The sequence below is a fragment of the Elgaria multicarinata genome, chromosome 20 (genome assembly GCF_023053635.1).
Source record: "Elgaria multicarinata webbii isolate HBS135686 ecotype San Diego chromosome 20, rElgMul1.1.pri, whole genome shotgun sequence".
NCBI classification, from domain to species: Eukaryota; Metazoa; Chordata; class Lepidosauria; order Squamata; family Anguidae; genus Elgaria; species Elgaria multicarinata.
This window is the reverse complement of record NC_086190.1, coordinates 6,429,704-6,448,542: the sequence shown is the minus strand read 5'-3', so window position 1 is coordinate 6,448,542 and position 18,839 is coordinate 6,429,704. Positions and strand designations below refer to the sequence as shown.

General features: G+C 46.2%; 1 protein-coding gene across 1 annotated transcript; it reads left to right on the top strand.

The window, feature by feature from the left end:
* The first annotated feature begins 7,225 nt into the window (after window positions 1-7,225).
* On the top strand, window positions 7,226-17,948 carry LOC134411412 (arylacetamide deacetylase-like 4). Its single transcript, XM_063145194.1, has 3 exons — window positions 7,226-7,463; window positions 9,737-9,800; window positions 17,174-17,948. The coding sequence occupies exons 1-3, from the start codon at window positions 7,229-7,231 to the stop codon at window positions 17,946-17,948; spliced, it is 1,074 nt and encodes a 357-aa protein (XP_063001264.1). The 5' UTR covers window positions 7,226-7,228.
* The last annotated feature ends 891 nt before the right edge of the window (window positions 17,949-18,839 follow it).

Below are 18,839 nucleotides of genomic sequence, written 5' to 3'. Positions count from 1 at the left end.
AAAGGCACTCTGAGCTGTGGCAGTTACTTGAACCTCCAATGACAGAAATGGGTCTAAGAGTACCCCAAAACTATGAACCTGATCTTTCAGAAGCAGAGCAACCCCATCCAGAACAGACAATGAGCCAGTCTCCCAGACTCAGGAACCACTCACCCACAGGGATTCCGTCTTGCCAGGATTCAGTCTCAGTTTATTGGGCCCCCTCCAGCCCATTACTGAGTCTAGCCACTGGTCCAGGACCTGATTCAGTTGTCACAGGGAGATAGAGCTCTGTCTCATCAGCATATTGATGGCATTTAGCTCCAAATCCCCTAATGACCTCTCCCAATGGCTTCATATAGATGTTAAATAACATTGGGGACAAGATGGTGCCCTGCGGCACTCCATAGCTCAATTGCCAGGAGGCCGAGGAGTGGTCACCCAATGCTACTCTCTGAAAATGACCCTGTAGGTAGTACTGGAACCACTGTAACACAGTGCCTCCGATGCCCATCCCACGGAGTCGATCCAGGAGGATACCATGGTCGATGGTATCAAAAGCCGATGAGAGATCGAGCAGGATTAACAGGGTTGCATTCCCCCTGTCCCAGTCTCGATAAAGGTCATCCATCAGGGCAACCAAGGCTGATTCAGTCCCATAACCAAATCGGAACCCAGACTGGAATGGGTCCAGATAATCAGTATCCTCCAAGAGTGCCTGCAGTTGCTCCGCCACAACTCTCTCAAGTACCTTCCCCCAAAAAGGGGGTGTTTGCAACTAGGCGGTAGTTGCCTAATACCATCGGGTCCAGGGTGGGCTTCTTCAGGAGTGGTCGCACTACTTCCTCCTTAAGGACAGCAGGGACACCCCTTCCTGGAGGGAAGCATTTATCACAGATAAATTATTTATATTGATATTTATTTATGTGTGCGAGCACTGTTGCGTTGACAGGCATTGAAGAAAAAGGGAGTTCTCTGTTTGAATTTTCACGTGATATAAATGCTGGTGCTCATTGATTTACGTCCAGTATTGTATTTCTTTATTTACAATCAACAGACCAACATAAAACAAGAAGATACACCATTATATAAAACAATACAAAGTAGGGATAAAGAAAGAAGTGGGAATGTTACAAAACCACTAAAGATACTAGATTGTTATTTGTTGGTTTCTGAAAAGGGAACGGAATTGGGTTATTGGGGCCTAGCATAGTAAAAAAGGGAGGGATATAAAATTGCTAATCTGTGGATTTAAGCACAATGGTGGTGCACATTGATTTACATCCAGTAGAAGTAATTCTAGTAATACCAGTCTTTCTCTCTTTTTCAGAATGTTTATTGGTGTGTTTGCGTCTCATTAAAAGCTGCAATCACTGCCAGAAATAAAGCAGAGTAATTAGAGTCATAACTTGATTAACTTTTTAAAAAAAGAACGGCAACAAAATTTGCTTTATAACCATTATTAAAACAAGCTGTCCTGGCTATCATTTTAGAGGCAGTGAAATAAGTGTCTTTATCCCTTTTAGGAGTAGAGCATATGACAAAGGATTAAAGTCCCCAACCCACCTCCTCAGGGTCCTGATCCATATGAGGTCCCATGAGCTTACTTTTGAGAGAGAGAGAGAGAGAGAGAGAAGTTGCATCTTTAAAGTAACATGGGAATGGTGGGGGATGGAGAGAGCAGACTGAAGAATCAGGGCCTGACACCACCATTTTGAAAGCAGAAATTCAGCATAAGGACCTGTTCTTTCTCGTACTCTTACTTGGCCAGGAAAGATGTCCTACATTGTCCTGGTCCTCTATTGCCTTGTGAAAGCATCTAGTCTTACTGCTAGAAGAGGGCTTCTTCTCACTGTTTAATACATCCTCCCAACTACTGATGAAAGCAGCAAACTGTTCATGCACTGAGCAAAGCCCTGTCACAATATTGTTGGCTGAATGGGAATTGTTCCAGTTCCTAGATGCTACCCAAGCAAGCTCTTTTCAGTAGGCATGTGCTCCGCTCCGATTAGGAGCGGAGAAGCAATAGTGGAGCCGGGGGCTTCGCCTGCCCTTAAGGCGGAGGCGAAGAGGATTGGGGGGCCGGTGGAGCATGGCGAAGAGGATCGAGGTGAAGGCGGATCCTTCGCCTCGATCCGGAGCTCTGCTGGAAAGGTAAGTGGGGTTTACCGGGCCCTGCCGCTGTCGCCCATGCGGTGATGGCGGCAGGGCCCGGTAACCCCCCCCACCCTCCTCTCCCTTACCTGCCTCCGTCCGCGGGTCCGTCGCCGTCTTCAATTGAGCCCGTGGTTCCAGCAGGAAGTCTGGGCCGCACTTGCGGCCCAGACTTCCTGGTGGAACCATGGGCTCAATTGAAGACGGCAACGGACCACGGACGGAGGCAGGTAAGGCCCCCCTCCTCCTTACCGGGCTCTGCCGCCGTCGCCGCATGGGCGGCGATGGCGGCAGGGCCCGGTAACCCCCCCCTATGGGGGGGACCAGAGCTCCGATCCGGATCCGGAGCTCCGAGCGGAGCGGAGTGGGCACAGGCGGAGTGGGGGCGGGGCGGAGCGGGCCGATCCGAAAATGGCGGATCTTAAAGTGAAGCGGAGTGGGGGGTCCGTGCACACCCCTACTTTTCAGTGGTAGGAAACAGCTTCAGAGAACAATCTTATGCCCCCTAGACAATGTGGGGGCACATAGGATTTTATGGTTTCATGGCTATGATGTTAGACACAGGACTTTGGTATTGAAGCAGGAAACAACAACCCCTGCCCCCTTCATAACTGGCTTAGAAAGAATCATGATGGCTACCTCTCCACACTTAGAAAACAGTGTGTGAAGATCGGGAAAAGGCAAGTTCCCAGGGTGGGAGAACAGGAGACTGTGTTAGCAGCGTTATCATGGATGCTACCCTCCCCCTCTGAAGCCGTGCAGCTAGATGGGTGAAATTGCCCATCTAGCAGAAATGCAGGGCTGCTGGATCACCAAGGTGAGGACTGCCTCTACTGTCATCTCACCTTGCATTGGATAGTGGTAGCCAACCTTCCACATAGGTTTATGCTCTCAGTGACATAAGGAAGAGGGAAAATATCTCTTTGGCCTTAGCTAGACCTAAGGTTTATCCTGGGATCATCCTGGGGTCATCCCTGTTCATGTAAATGACACACAGGATATCCCGGGAACAGGGAGGGACGACCCCGGGACGACCCCAGGATAAACCCTAGGTCTAGCTAAAGCCTTTGAAGAGACCCATTTCTAAGAAAATTAACAAATATCTTCTTGTACCAAGAATGAGCCTCTGGACAGGGAGGGAGGGTTGCAGTAGTGAGAGATTTAATCATTGCACACATAGACAGCTGAGTTTGTAATGGGTGTGTAGACCACATGGTGAACTGTCTGCCTAAGGCTGCAGACGTCATGAATCATTAAGATAGCCTAACAGATAATGTTGTGGCTGAATCATTCATCACATTCCATGTTTAATCAAACAATGAGGGAAAATGTAGTTGTGAGATCCCGGAAGCTGAATTAAGTTGCTAGGTAGGAGATTGAAATCCAGGAAGACCAAGATGGCTTTCTCTGAAATGCTGCCATTTCCACATGCAGGTGCAGCTAGACAGGCAAAGCTGAAGAGTCTCAATGGAAGGATGAGATGGTGGTTCAGGGAGGAGGGGTTCAGATTTGCTAGGCACTGAGGGACATTTGGAGACAAGCCAGGCCCATACAAGAGGGATGGGCTCCACTTGGGCCAAAAAGGAATCAGACTGCTGGCACTCATAAAAAAGGTGGCAGTAACCAAACCCTTGAGTAAAACTGACAGGAGCTGGGAGCACACTAGAGGCATTCAAGAGGCAGCTGGACAACCATCTGTCAGGGATGCTTTAGGGTGGATTCCTGCATTGAGCAGGGGGTTGGACTCGATGGCCTTGTAGGTCCCTTCCAACTCTGCTGTTCTATGATTGTATAAGCATCCAGTTTGGGAGAATTCATCCCAAGGGGATGAAGACAAAAATGCTTTTGACTACTCAAATATGGAAGGGGAGGAAATAGGACATGAGTACATGGTAGAACATGATAGCTAATCAAAGTGCCATAGCAAAAGATCCATACAGCAGAGACACCTGGGGAGGGATACTGTATATATTTCTTCACAAATGCTAGAAGCCTCCAAGCCAAAATGGAAGAATTTGAGTGCTTGGTTTTAAAGGAGAACCTGGATAGAGTGGGCTCTACAGAAACGTGGAAGGGATCTACACTACTGCTTTAAAGTGCTTTATAACAGTTTTGACAACTGTTGGGGTCCAGGACACACTGCATATACAGTTTTCAAAACGTTTTCAAAGTGCTTTAAAGCGCTTTAAAAGCAGTAGTGTAGATCCCCCCGCCCTTGGTGGAATGGAGAGAACAAGTAGGATTTAGTCTTCTCAGGATATAAACTCTATAAGAAGACAGAGAAGGGTGTACTGGGGGAGGTCTTGCTCTGTACATCAAAGAGGCCATAGTGCCGAGTAGACTAGAACACTTAAATGCTGTGGGTGACAATACCAGCCTCTAAAACTTATCTAGAGCTCAGGATGGGCTATTGTTCCCCAGACCAGAATGCTCAAGGTGATCTAGAGACGGAAACAGAAATCAGGGAGGTCTCCAAATGAGGAAGTGTTGTAATAATGGGTGGGTTCAGTTACCCCCACATTGACTGGATAAAAGCATGTCACAAGAAAGAGGTCACACTTCTTAGGGCCCTAAACAACCATGCCCAAGAATAGTTGGTCATGAAACTGACCGGAGGGTATGCGACCCTGGATTTAATCCTGAATGGTGTCACCTGGGACCTTGTATGAGTTGTAAATGTTGTTAAGCCAATTGTAAACAGTGAACACAGCACTATCTGATTTCATATGTATTTAAGTGGAAAATTGCCCAGGAAGTCCAATGCAGTCATATTTGATGTCAAAAGTGGAAAGTTCTCTAAAGTGCGGGAAATGATGAAAAGGCGAGTCAATTGGTTTAAATCGCTTCAACATCCTTGGTTGTTATTCAAGACCACAATCATAGAAGCTCAGCTAAAATGTATACCATCGTTTAGGAAAGGTAGTACCAAAACCTAGTGTTAACAAGTAGTGTTAAGGGAGCTATTAGGGAAAGAGGACTTCCTTCAGAAAATGCAAGTGAACAAAACAAAGTTGAGGGAGCACAAGCTTGCATAAAGGTGATGCAAGCAGACAATAAGAGAATTATGTTAAAGAATTATGATAATAAATGTTATTATCTCAGCGGTCTTTGATACCATTGACCATGGTATCCTTCTGGATATGTTGTCTGAGCTGGGAGTTGGAGGTACTGTGTTGCAGTGGTTCCGCTCCTACTTGGATGGCCGATTCCAGAAGGTGGTGCTGGGGGATTATTGCTCTGTGCCGTGGCACCTAAGCCACGGGGTTCCACAGGGCTCTATCTTATCCCCTATGCTGTTTAACATATACATGAAGCCGCTGGGGGAGGTTATCTGGAGATGTGGACTGAGGTGTCATCAATATGCGGATGATACCCAGCTCTACCTTTCCTTTTCATCAAACCCAGGGGAGGCAGTGGCTGTTCTGAACCAGTGCCTGGGCACAGTAATGGACTGGATGAGGGCTAATAAACTGAAACACAATCCAGACAAGACGGAGGTACTGTTAGCAGGTGGTTCTTCTGTCCGGCGAGGTGATGTTTGCCCTGTCCTGGACGGGGTTGCACTCCCCCTAAAGGATCGGGTCCGTAGTTTGGGGGTGCTCTTTGATCCAGAACTGTCACTTAAGGGACAGGTGAACTCAGTGGCAAAGAGCACCTTTTATCAGCTCAGGCTGATATACCAGCTGCGCCCTTATCTGGACAGAGATAGTTTAGCTACAGTTAACCATGCTCTGATAACCTCTCATTTGGATTACTGCAATGCGTTATACGTGGGGCTGCCTTTGAAAACGGTCCGGAAACTTCAACTGGTGCAAAACAGGGCAGCTCGTTTACTAACAGGGACTGGCCGGCGAGATCACATTACGCCAGTCCTTTTACAACTTCATTGGCTGCCAGTCCAGGTCCGGGCCCAATTCAAAGTGCTGGTATTAACATTTAAAGCCCTAAACGGTTTGGGGCCAGGTTATTTGAAGGAACGCCTCCTCCCATATGTACCTACCCGGACCTTAAGATCATCTACAGGGGCCCTTCTCCGTGAGCCCCTGCCAAAGGAAGTGAGGCAGGTGGCTACTAGGAGGAGGGCTTTCACCGCTGTTGCACCCCGGTTGTGGAACGAGCTCCCCAGAGAGGTCCGCCTGGTGCCTACACTGTACTGCTTTCGTCGTCAGCTGAAGACCTTTTTATTCACTCAGTATTTTAACACTTAATTTTAACTTAAATTTAAATTTTACTGTTTTAACTCTGTATTTTAATCTTATATCAACTTTGCTGTGTGGTTTTATCCTGGTTGCGCTTTTTATACTGTATTTCGTAATTGTGTTTTAAACTGTTGGGTGTTTTACTGTGGTTTTAATTTTTGTGAACCGCCCAGAGAGCTTCGGCTATTGGGCGGTATAAAAATGTAATAAATAAAATAAAATAAAATAAATAAAATTAATAATAAAAAAATGAGGAGCATATCACTGACAATGTCAAAGCTAATAATAAAGAATTCTGTAAATATATCAGAAGCAGGAAACCAGCTAGACAGGCAGTCAAATTGTTGGACAACAATAGAGTTAAAAACATGGGTGGGAGGGTGCTGTTGTATTCTTGTCCTGCTTGTGGGTCCCTGGGCTGCTGTGTGAACAGAATGGTGGACTGGATGGGCCCTTGGTCTGATCCAGCACAGCTCTTTTTAGGTTCCTATGTTCTTATGTTCTTTAGAGCAATTTCATTATAACCCGAGATCCAGAGCTCTGGATGATTTGCAGGAGATTAGCAAGGGTATATGCCCCACATCTCTTTTACAGGAATAATCGCATCAACAGTAATAGCAACACCAACAAGCTATTTGCCCTCCTGAATTAGGTTGCAGAAATGAAGAAAGCTTGGGGTTAACCAGGGCCCTTTCCACACGGGGGATTTACTGTGGCACTACTGCACCTCACTCATGGGTGAGACACACGACATTCCCCGTTTTCATGCTGTATATCTGTATTTCGTGATAGATTTTCCTGTCATGACAGCTTCACTGCTGTTTGAGAGCCTGTGTCGAAGGCTGACATTGATGGGGGAATGAATGCTAGATGCCTTGTATACTCACTCATTCCCCATGTCTTTCTCTAAACAGGGTCTCTTTCTGGAAAAGGTTGGCATTTGCCACAGGTATAGAGCCTGGAGGGTCCTAATCAATGGAATCCCACCAATGAATGACTCACGGCTAATTATCAAGGATCTGATTTTCGATGAAGTGCCAGTGAGGGTGTACTATCAAAAAACTTCAACTGTTGGGAACAGAAGGGGAGTGCTGTATCTTCATGGAGGAATGGGCTTGATGGGGAGTTTCCGTAAGTTCTTTGCTGTGAGCCTACAATTTTTCATTATATTGTTTTTGAAGAATTTGGATGGGTACTTCAACAACAAGGGTTCTGAATTTTTTGTTAGTGAACCAATGAATGGTTTGTACCTCCCCAATATGCAGCTCATCTTCAATTCAAAGTGCTGGATGGGACCCTGTTGTAAGGGTTGCTTGGCGATTTCTACCTTCTAGTTGCATGCATCACCCATTTACGGCTGCAATTTGAGCAAATGGGACATTTATGGCCAAAACCGAGCTGACATTTCTGCAGAAAATGCCAGGTAGCTGAGGGAGCAGGTGCCCATGCCCCGCTACTGAGTGCCCACAGTCCACCCAACATTTTGCCCTGTGCTGCTCCCTGGTGTTGAGTAAGTGGAGGGGATTCAGCACATTGGGCAGGCATAGGATGGGGCTGTCCATCTCTAGTTTCGTTGCAATTTCTAGCTTTATGGCCAATGAACTATCCTTAAATTTTGGAGGAGTTGCAGCAAACCCGGCCTCTTTCACTTTCTGCCTCCCACCCTCCCTCCTTATAACCAGTATGAGATTAGGTAGCCATTTCCTTTGGAAGGGCTGAGTAGGAATTTTACCTGCCATGGATTGGCTTTTATGTACAGGTGTTTTGCCTACTTCATACTGGGATTACTGCTTAGCGGAGGGTGAGTAAAATAGGCTGATAGGTTGAGCAGGGATGTGAGGGCATTTTGGTTATTAGAATAGGGCTGGTGAGCACTAGGGCACCTTCATGGTGATTGGCGAGTTTAGTGGCCTGCTCCTCGAGGGTTGTACAGCTCTCGTGCCAAGATATGGCTTGCCTTTGGAGACCTACCTGCTTCACCTATTTGGAATTGTGTGTCCTGGGTGGGGGTGATGCAGGGTGGTCTCCTACAATTTATAGGAAGTGTAGCTTATGAAAGTTGCTGGATTTACCTGACTCCTGACTTGGCAGAGTGGTCGCCCATAAGAGGCCAGTGGCCTGTAGGAAGGACTTAATTGATTCCTCCAGGTTCACATGCAGATCCAGGGAGGGGTGAATTACCCACCTTAAATAAAGAGGCCCTAGTTTATCCCAAGCTCCAGCGTCCATGTTGTTATTTCCACAATTCTTTCTCAGCTTGCAAGTATCTGCCTTACACCCAAAAGAGCTTTTGACAGATCTTTTAGAAATGCTGAGAAATATTTGAAAATGAACACACCCACCACAGTGGCTTGCATCTATTCTCTTGTCATCTGCTAGCCCCATTCAATGTTTATTATTTTATTTATTTCATTTTGATACTGCCCATTAAACAAGGCTCTCTGGGCAGTGCACAGCTTAAACCATAAAATACAACAGTGTCAGATAAATTTAAAAAGTTTTTTTAAAAATTAAAAGTTGATATAGGATACGTTAGTAATTAGGATATAACAAAATGCACGATTCACCTGGCATTCAACATCCTTGCATTGTTGTTTACATTCAAGTGCTTCCTTACAGCCAAAGATAGGCAGATCAGGCTATTCCTGGTTGATGTCAATTTTGCATGGTTACAATCATATGTTTGTTGAATCCAGTTTTCTGCAATTTCAAACACACACACTGATATTTAAGGCATTTAAATGAGTGTTCTTTGGGGGGGATGCAGGGGGTTGGACTCGATGGCCTTGTAGACCCCTTCCAACTCTACGATTCTATGATTCCCTTGAATGTACATCTTTGTATCCATCCTTCCTAAAATATGCATTTCTGTATGCATTTTGGAGCCAAAAATAGCATTCACAGCAATTAAAGAAAGTGTTCAGTCTGTAGGATAATAACTTCGTTCGGCTCCACATTTTAGTCTGGGAACTGTGAATTAGGTCGGTTCACTTAGAAAGACGCCCAAAAGGAATTCACCACTCTCCCTACCTTAAACACATAGGTTCACTGTGACTTATCCTGCATTCAATGAGCTACTTAAATTATATGGGATATAGTAGGTGTGAATGTACTATAGTTTCAAGTACCACATGTGAAAATACATTCTGCTTTTGATGGAGAGAAGGTTACTTGTGGAACTGCAAGATAAATGCTGATTAATACGCTTGGCCGTCATGGCAATGAGAAAACACCAATGTCAAAATCTGTTGGTCTGGAGTGACTGATAAGCAGATCTACTGGTTCTCACAGCACTAAGCGTATCTACCTTTATTAATGAAGTAATACTATCACCAACAGAGAGTCTTCAATATAGAATGAGGACATTATTAAGTAACCTCCCTTGAAACAAATGTGTTTTTCAGAAGCGTATGAAAGGATGAGTCGCTTCATTTCACGCAAAAGTGATTCTGTGGTTGTGACGATTGGGTAAGTGGCTTCACCTGGTTGTATCACCATTATTATTATTATTATTATTATTATTATTATTATTATTATTATTTATTTATATAGCACCATCAATGTACATGGTGCTGTACAGAGTAAAACAGTAAATAGCAAGGCCCTGCCGCATAGGCTTACAATCTAATAAAATCTAGGGATGTGCTCCGCTCCGATTAGGAGCGTAGAAGCAGTAGCGGATTGGCCTGCTCCGCCTTACCCAGAGGCGGAGTAGGAGCGGACCGCGGACCCCCTAGAAGCAAGGCGAAGAGAAGCGCCCATTTTTCGGAGCTCCGAGTTCAGGCGGAGCGCTCCGGTCGCCATCTTGAAAACATTTCGCCATAGGATTGCATTGTGGCAAATAATCGCGCATAACTACGTTGTTTTTGAAGCTATCATTCTGGAAATTCTTGTGCACAGAGAGTCGTGGATGGGGGTCATTTTGAGACCACTCTCAACTTTCTGCGTTGCCTGGGTCGCGGGCTATATTTTTGTGAAAATCGGGTCAACCGCGCGGCTCAAACTGCATTTTCGGCTTTTCGCCCATAGGATTGCATTGAGGGAAAGAATCGGGGATAACTGGGGGGGGTTTAAGCTATCGTTCTGGAAATTCTTGTGCACAGAGAGTCGTGGATGGGGGTCATTTTGAGACCACTCTCAACTTTCTGCATCGTACGGGTCGCGGGCTATATTTTTGTGAAAATCGGGTCAACTGCGCGGCTCAAACTGCGTTTTCGGCTTTTCGCCCATAGGATTGCATTGAGGGAAAGAATCGGGGATAACTGGGGGGGGGTTTAAGCTATCGTTCTGAAAATTCTTGTGCACAGAGAGTCGTGGATGGGGGTCATTTTGAGACCACTCTTAACTTTCTGCATCGTACGGGTCGCGGGCTAGACGTTTTTAAAAAATCGGCGGGAAAAATACCTTTTTCAAAGGGCTGAGGGGCAGAGTCAGCTCCCGGTCATGATGATCCCAAAGTTGGAGGAGGGCATAGGCAAAACAGGTAACTTGGGATTCTGGGAAACTTCTCTTTCTTCATCTGAACGGGCTTTTCCCCGTGTTTTTTAACACAGTAGCCCCACCAAATGCACAAACACAACCTGAAATCATATACTAAGCCAAGAATAAGAGATAGAAACACAGCACTGCTCCCCACCCTAACCTTGGGGAACAACTGAATCGATGTGGTGCAAGGGGATGAGCTCCCCTAGGGCATCTCATCGTGGACGTGCCCCCACTCTCTCCTGCACTGGAAGGCCATTAGAGCCTTCCAAAGAGAGTAAAACGGTGGAGCAATGCCTATCATGAGTTGAAGTGAATGGTCACTTTTCAGTGGTGGAGCAATGCCTGTTCTGAGTCGAAGTGAGCGTTTTACTTCTTCTCGGAGCTGTGGCTGTCAGTGTCTTGAACTGGCAGCTACTTCCCCCTCCCCCGGGCACGTCCCCCTATTGCTGGTAAAAGACAGATATAGCCTTTTAAAAAAAGTTCTTCTTGTTGTTTATTGAGCAACACTGCTGCTTTTAATTCCACCCCTCCTTTGTTTATTGATTGATTTATTCCATTTTATATGCATTACTGGCTTATCCTTGGCTCACTTCCTTATGCCCCCAGAAATGCCAGCTGCATGCCTGCCTGCCTTCCCTCCCTCCTCCCCTGCCCACCTCGCAGGGATGTTGTGTGTGGGGTGCCCGATTTTCAAAAATTCGCCAAAAATCAGGGGATGATGGGATTGCTTTGAAACTTGGCGTGCATGTGTATATCCCCATGAGGTGTCATGGTGCCAAACATGAGGTTTCTAACTTGAACAGAAAAAAGTTGTATAATTTTTTAGCTTTCAATGCAAGCCTATGGGGGGGGGGAAACGGAGCTCCAGATCCGGATCCGGAGCTCCGGGCGGAGCGGAGCGGAAGTGGGCGGAGCGGGGGCGGGGCGGAGTGGCCCGATCCGGAAAATGGCGGATCTGCAAGTGAAGCGGAGCGGGGGGTCTGTGCACACCCCTAATAAAATCATAGTAAAACAATAAGGAGGGGAAGAGAATGCCAACAGGCACAGGGTGGGGTAAGCAGGCACAGGGTAGGGTAAAACTAACAGTATAAAGTCCGCACAACATCAAGTTTTAAAAGCTTTAGGAAAAAGAAAAGTTTTTAGTTGAGCTTTAAAAGCTGCGATTGAACTTGTAGTTCTCAAATGTTCTGGAAGAGCTTTCCAGGCGTAAGGGGCAGCAGAAGAAAATGGACGAAGCCGAGCAAGGGAAGTAGAGGCCCTTGGGCAGGCGAGAAACACCAAGAAAGGATAGCTTGTTCTTGTAGTGGGATACTGCTGGAGAGGCACCCCGAGCTGCTCTCTTTACCCAAAACTAGACTCAAGCTCCTAAAATAGTAACACCGCCCTTCAGATTGACTCTCCCCACCTGAGAAACTGATAGTTGCATCTGGAATAGGAAAAAAGAGCCTGGAGACATCAGTGCTTTTAATATGTGCAGTCAGACATAAAACTTGCAGTTCTTATCAGAAAATGAATGCAATTCTCAAATAACTGCAATTCTGCACAGGTCAAAAAATTCAAGTCCTGATGTAAAGAGTGATTGATAACAATGTGGAAAGTAAAGTGAATAGTAGGGGTGTGCACGGACCCCCCACTCTGCTTCACTTTAAGATCCGCCATTTTCGGATCGGCCCGCTCCGCCCCGCCCCCACTCCGCCTGTGCCCACTCCGCTCCGCTCGGAGCTCCGGATCTGGATCGGAGCTCCGGTCCCCCCCCCATAGGGGGGGTTACCGGGCCCTGCCGCCATCTCCGCCCATGCGGCGACGGCGGCAGAGCTGGTAAGGAGGAGGGGGGCCTTACCTGCCTCCGTCCGTGGTCCGTCACCGTCTTCAATTGAGCCCGTGGTTCCACCAGGAAGTCTGGGCCGCAAGTGCGGCCCAGACTTCCTGCTGGAACCACGGGCTCAATTGGAGACGCTGACGGACCACGGATGGAGGCAGGTAAGGGAGAGGAGGGCGGGGAGCGTTACCGGGCCCTGCTGCCGTTGCCGCATGGGCGACAGCGACAGCGGCAGGGCCCGGTAAACCCCACTTACCTTTCCGGCGGAGCTCTGGATCGAGGCGAAGGATCCGCCTTCACCTCGATCCTCTTCGCCACGCTCCGCCGGCCCCCCAATCCTCTTTGCCTCCGCCTTAAGGGCAGGCGAAGCCCCCCGCTCCACTACTGCTTCTCCGGTCCGATTAGAAGCGGAGCACATCCCTAGTGAATAGTCCAGGCTCCCCTTAACCTCCTTTGGTATAGAAATGCAATAAACAAGCAAATATCAAACATACACATTTCTCATCCCCCTGCCACTGCCTGCAACTTTCAGCATATTGTGTTTAATAATAATAATAATAATAATAATAATAATAATAATAATAATAATAATAATAATGTATTTATTTATTTATTTATTTATGTATTACCCACTTCTCCCTTTGGATTGAGGCAGGGAACAGCAATAGTACAACAAATCAACACATCTTTAAAATCCTTAGTTTAACATTTATCTGGGTAGGCCTGACGGAAAAGACTAGTCTTTAATGCTTTTTTAAATTCAGAGAAAGAGAGAGAGAGTTAAGTTGATGAATCTCTTCCGTCAGGCCATTCCACAGTCTGAGGGTGACAGAAGAGAAGGTCCTCTGGGTAACAGCCTAATTTTGGCTGACTGAAGTAAGTTCTTCCCAGAGGACCTGGGTGTGCGGGGCGGACTGTATGGGAGAAGGCGATTCTGCAGGTAACCTGGACCCAAACCATTAAAGGTAATACCCCACACTTTGTACTTTCCTTGGAAACTAATTGGCAGCCAGTGGAGTGATTTCAATGTTGGGGTAACATGCTCACCCCTAGATGTACTGGTGACCAACCTGGCTGCCATATTTTGAACTAGTTGAAGTTTCCGAACTAGGTACAATGGTAGCCCTATGTAGAGCGCATTGCAGAAGTCAAGCCTTGAGGTTACCAGCGCATGCACTACTGTCTTTAGGTCTTCCAAGTCTAGAACAGGGTGCAGCGGGCGCAACAGCTGAAGCTGATAGTAGGCACTTCTGGCTCTTGCATCTATCTGGCCTGTCATTTGGGGTGCTGGATCAAGGAGCACCCCCCAAGCTGTGAATGCAGACTTTCAGGGGGAGTGTAGCCTCATCCAGAACTGGTTGACACACCAGTTGGGTATCTTGCAGTGGTGTGTTGCCTATCTATTATTTTACTTAGTATATGATTTAAGGTTGTGTGTGTGAGTTTACTGGGGCTACTGCTTCAAAACACTGAAAAAAGGCTGACCGAAAGACAAATAAATCAAAGCTACTAGTATCCCAAGTTACTAAGTATCCCGTTTTGCTTATTCCCCCCCCCCTCCAACATTGGGATTGGAGGATGCTTCACATCAGGTGATCACTTATCACAATTGGGCATTGAATCTGTCAATCATCAAGGTGAAAAAAAGCACTTCCCCCTCCCACTTTTACCCATTCTAAAGAAATTAATAGCAAGCAAACCGCATAACGAAAACTTCTGAAATTCGACACAAATGACTCCCGATGATCACTCTCTAAGCACAATAAGTTTCAAAGATGTAGCTTGAAAAACAAAAAAGTTACACGTGCTTAGTTCACACCATGCAATCCTATGGGGGAAAAGTTCCAAAATGGTGAGCGGATCGCTCCACTACAAGCGGAGCGCTATGCTTGTGGGTGCTTCGCTTCGTTATGCTTTGCTAATCCCCTGACTCGCTTTTCCTCCACCTTTAACAGAGGCAAATCAGGGTGCTCTGATGCCGCTTCTACAACCCTAAGCGAAGTGGAGCACAGCCCTAGTAAAAACATCACAACCTCTCCCCTACATGTGAGGGATCAAGGTAAAGGGTTTTGGCAAATAGGTTCTATTACTGAGGTACTGAACAGCAGGTGTATTTTTAGGTGTTTTTACACTGTGTAATATAGCAAGTAATCACTCCGAGCTGACATGTGGTTTGTGGTAACAGAACACAAAGTAAAGTTTATTGAAATTTAACAAATCTTTAGTATTTCAATTTAAATCAAACCCACATATTTTTATATTCAAAATAACAATCCCAAGCCCCTTAAAGTTCTCACTCTTCACACACCAAACGCTCTCACGAAGCACAAGCCAGACGAAAACTCCCAGACCAAAACCAAACCTCAAAACCAAAACTTACAATCCCCTCAGCCAACCTATTTATACTCTGCCCTCCCCCTCTCTCACCGCATCACTAGCCACACCCACTCAGTCAAACATTTTGCAGTCACTAGACATACAAATCCAGACATACCCAAGGGACAGAAAGGTGGGTATCGTCACAGGTGGTATATAAATGTAATAAATAAATAAACATGACCAGCCAAATGAATCCACACCGATCTGCTAATCAGCCATAGTTCCTTGTGATGCCATGTAGCAGAGTCAAAAGTCCTGCTGATTGTGGCCAGCTGGATCTTCAGGGGGGAAAGTTCCGACTCCAGTCTTTTCAGCAGGGATGGGTGGAAGGTATATCTCCAGATGCTTTGGACTTCAACTTCCAGAAGCCCACTACTGTGGCCAAACCAGCCTGGGAAGTGGCTTGAGGGGTCTGTGCACAGCCCCAGATTCTACTAGGTCAAAAAAGGTAAGACAAACCCCTTTTGAGGGGAATCAGATCAGGGCAGCATTCCCATGCAAAGGGAATTTTTGCACCCTGCCTGACTGTTTACTTGCTGCAGAAGGAACGGAAGAGGTAGAATATTTCAGCAATATGAAAGCCCATTTATGCAATTTCCATCCAGTTCTGTCAAGAAATCAAGGTATTTGTGGTCTGGAATGCGTCTTCCAACTCCTCCTCTTAGCACCGATGCAGGCCTTCTTCTGCACGCTGGCGTGATGGCACCAGTGTGCAGGAGAAGCCTAGGTCGGCGCTGTGGGGAGGAGCTGGAAGACGCATTCCGGACTTCTGGGAACGCGTCTCCGAGCCCCCAGCGCCAATCTAGGCAGCTCAGTTTTCACTCCTTGCTGCCTGTTGCCTTGCGTTGCCCTCATGTTTGTCAGCATGAGGGCGATAAGAGGCAAGGGGCGGGGCTCAGTTTGCTCCTAGCTGCCCATGACGGGGAGCAAAGACAGAGCCCTGCTAGTTGCCTCGCATCACTCTCATGCTTGTCAGCATAAGGGCGAGGTAAGAGGCAGGGCTCAGTTTTCTCCCTGCCACTGTCCTCTTTCGCCAGCGGGTGGTCTGGTCTGCCACCGCTGTCCCAGTACCTCCACCACCACGTTCTCTCTCTGTCCCAGGCAGCTGGGCCTGGCCCAGCTGCCCATGGTGGGGAGCGAAGATGGAGCCCCAGCTGTTGCCTTGCATCGCCCTCCAAGGCAACGGGTGGGGCTCTGTCTTCGTTCCCCATCACGGGAAGCTGGGCAAGGACCAGCCGCCCGGGATGGAGAGTGAACGTGGTGGTGGAGGTACTGGGACAGTGGCTGCAGACCAGACCACCCGCTGGCGAAAGAGGACAGTGGTGGCGGTGGAGGTACTGGGATGACAGCAGCGGCGATGACAGCTAATGATGGTGATGCTGATAATGGATGCTGATAATGATAATAGATGCTGATGATGTTATTGATAATGCTGCTGCTGCTAATGATGTTGATGCTGATAATGATAATGGATGCTGATGATGATATTGATGGTGATGCTGATAATGGATGCTGACCGAGGCCACACCCCCTTCGGGGCCAGACACGTTGGGGTGGCCATGCCTCCTGAGGGCAGCCATATTGTCCTCCTTTTTGGTTTCCAAAATATGATCACATAGACAGAGTCCCACTGGGTTATTCACACAACACACTAATCCATACTCAATGGTTGAGTGTAGATTGTTGTTGAACTGTGGGTTGTTTGTTGAACCATGGTTAACATGTTATCTGAACCCAGGACATTTTCCACACGGTGGCTTGTTAAATCATGCAGTGTAGCTTCTTAGCCACACTGAGTAACCCTAACAACAAACCATGGGTTCTTAAGTTGGCTTGTTCACAAAGGTAAACCACACGGCACAGTTAAAAGGCCACCCTGAAGGACATTGCATATTGTGTGAATCCTGTCTTTGAGTTGGCCATCCTCAGATTGACAGGCTTCTGTTCCCATACTCTGACCTGAGCACTGAGGAAGAGTGCAGCTGACCACATACTGATGTTTTTTTCTCCTTGGAAAAAGTAAAGATGGTTTGCTTGGAATATAGATGGATAGATAGATAGATAATAGAGATAGATAGTCTATCTCATACAGAAAAGATGTCCCTATTTCATGAAATGTAGAATAATGAATTGAGACAACTTCTTGCTTTTTCTTTAGATACCGTTTAGCCCCAGAACATCCATACCCAGGCCCTTTTTTGGACTGCCGCACTGCTGCAATACACTTTTTGAAGAACGCAAAAGAATATGGAGTGGACCGCAATCGTATCATCGTTTGTGGGGATAGTAGCGGAGGCACCTTAGCTGCTGCACTTTGTCAAGAACTGGCAACAAGGACGGATCTCCCAAGGCTACGTGCCCAGATCTTGTTCTACCCATTCCTCCAGGCAGTGGACTTCAGTTTGCCTTCTTACCAGCAAAACCATTCAGTTCCTGTTCTTTTCAAGGAACGGGCTATTAAACATGGCTTCTTTTATCTCACTGGGAAATATGTCAACCTGGATAAAATTATGAAGAGTGCCCACGTTCCTGTGGATTTACAGGTGAAGTACAGAAAATGGATCAATGCAGATCTTATTCCAGAAGAATTTAAGGTCAGGGGCTACGTGCCACTGGTCCCTGATCCATTTTCAGAAAACCTTTATGAAATTGGCAAGCAAGCCTTTGACCCCATATTTTCCCCACTTTTAGCAGAAGATACTGTTATCTGCCAGCTCCCTGAAATGTTCCTTGTAACCTGTGAATACGATGTTCTCAGGGATGATGGACTGTTGTACAAGAAACGCCTGGAAGACAATGGTGTGCCAGTGACATGGCATCATGTGAAGGATGGGTTCCATGGAGTATCATTTGGAATCGATAACAGATTATTTGAATTTCCAAGTACACGGGACATTTTTCAACATTTAATGGACTTCTTAAAAGATTTATAGAACTATATGCCATGACACAGGCTCTGAACAACAGGCCTGGCCGTGGACACTCCCTGCTCAAGCTAAGCCCCACCACTTGAGCAGCCTGAGGCTAGGGGCAACCACCGCCTTTCTCCAAACTATGAACCCCGGTTGTGGAATGAGCTCCCCAGAGAGGTCCGCCTGGCGCCTACACTGTACTCCTTTCGTCGCCAGCTGAAGTCCTTTTTATTCTCTCAGTATTTTAACACTTAATTTTAACTTAAATTTAAATTTTACTGTTTTAACTCTGTATTTTAATCTTATATCAATTTTGCTGCGTGGTTTTATCCTGGTTGTGCTTTTTATACTGTATTTTGTATTTGTGCTTTTAACCTGTTGGTTGTTTTATTCTGGTTTTAATTTTTGTGAACTGCCCAGAGAGCTTCGGCTATTGGGCGGTATAAAAATGTAATAAATAAATAAATAAATAAAATTAAATTGGAAGGATTTCAGTTATAAATGAAAGCACTATGAATTATATGTACTGAGGTGAATTATTCTCAAAGTGGGTGTTAAATGTAAATAACTGCAAATGGTAATTGTCAATCAGACGCGTGGGATTTTTGTGGTAGTAAAAACAAACTGATTAAAATTTTATTTTAAAAGTTCACAAGCTTTGTTTCCTAATAAAACAGTTAAAAAAAACTCTTTTTAAAATCTCTCATCCAATCCTTTCACTCTTCTCATACACGCTTTCCTTTCTCTCACACATTCACTCTTGATATTCCTTTATTATCAGTATTGATTAATATACACCAACTGACTATCAGCACACCACCCTCACAAGACACCACTCTCTACACTGAACCTCAAATTCTCCAGAACCCAAGTACTCTACACACCAAGAGCTAACAGAGAGAGCTAAAGCAC

Excerpts from the sequence above, each read along its gene's own strand:
- LOC134411412 (XM_063145194.1), top strand. The coding sequence starts at position 7,229 with ATGTCTTTCTCTAAACAGGGTCTCTTTCTGGAAAAGGTTGGCATTTGC. Across the intron at positions 7,464-9,736 it reads GGGCTTGATGGGGAGTTTCC|AAGCGTATGAAAGGATGAGT; the intron begins GTAAGTTCTTTG and ends TGTGTTTTTCAG. Across the intron at positions 9,801-17,173 it reads TCTGTGGTTGTGACGATTGG|ATACCGTTTAGCCCCAGAAC; the intron begins GTAAGTGGCTTC and ends CTTTTTCTTTAG.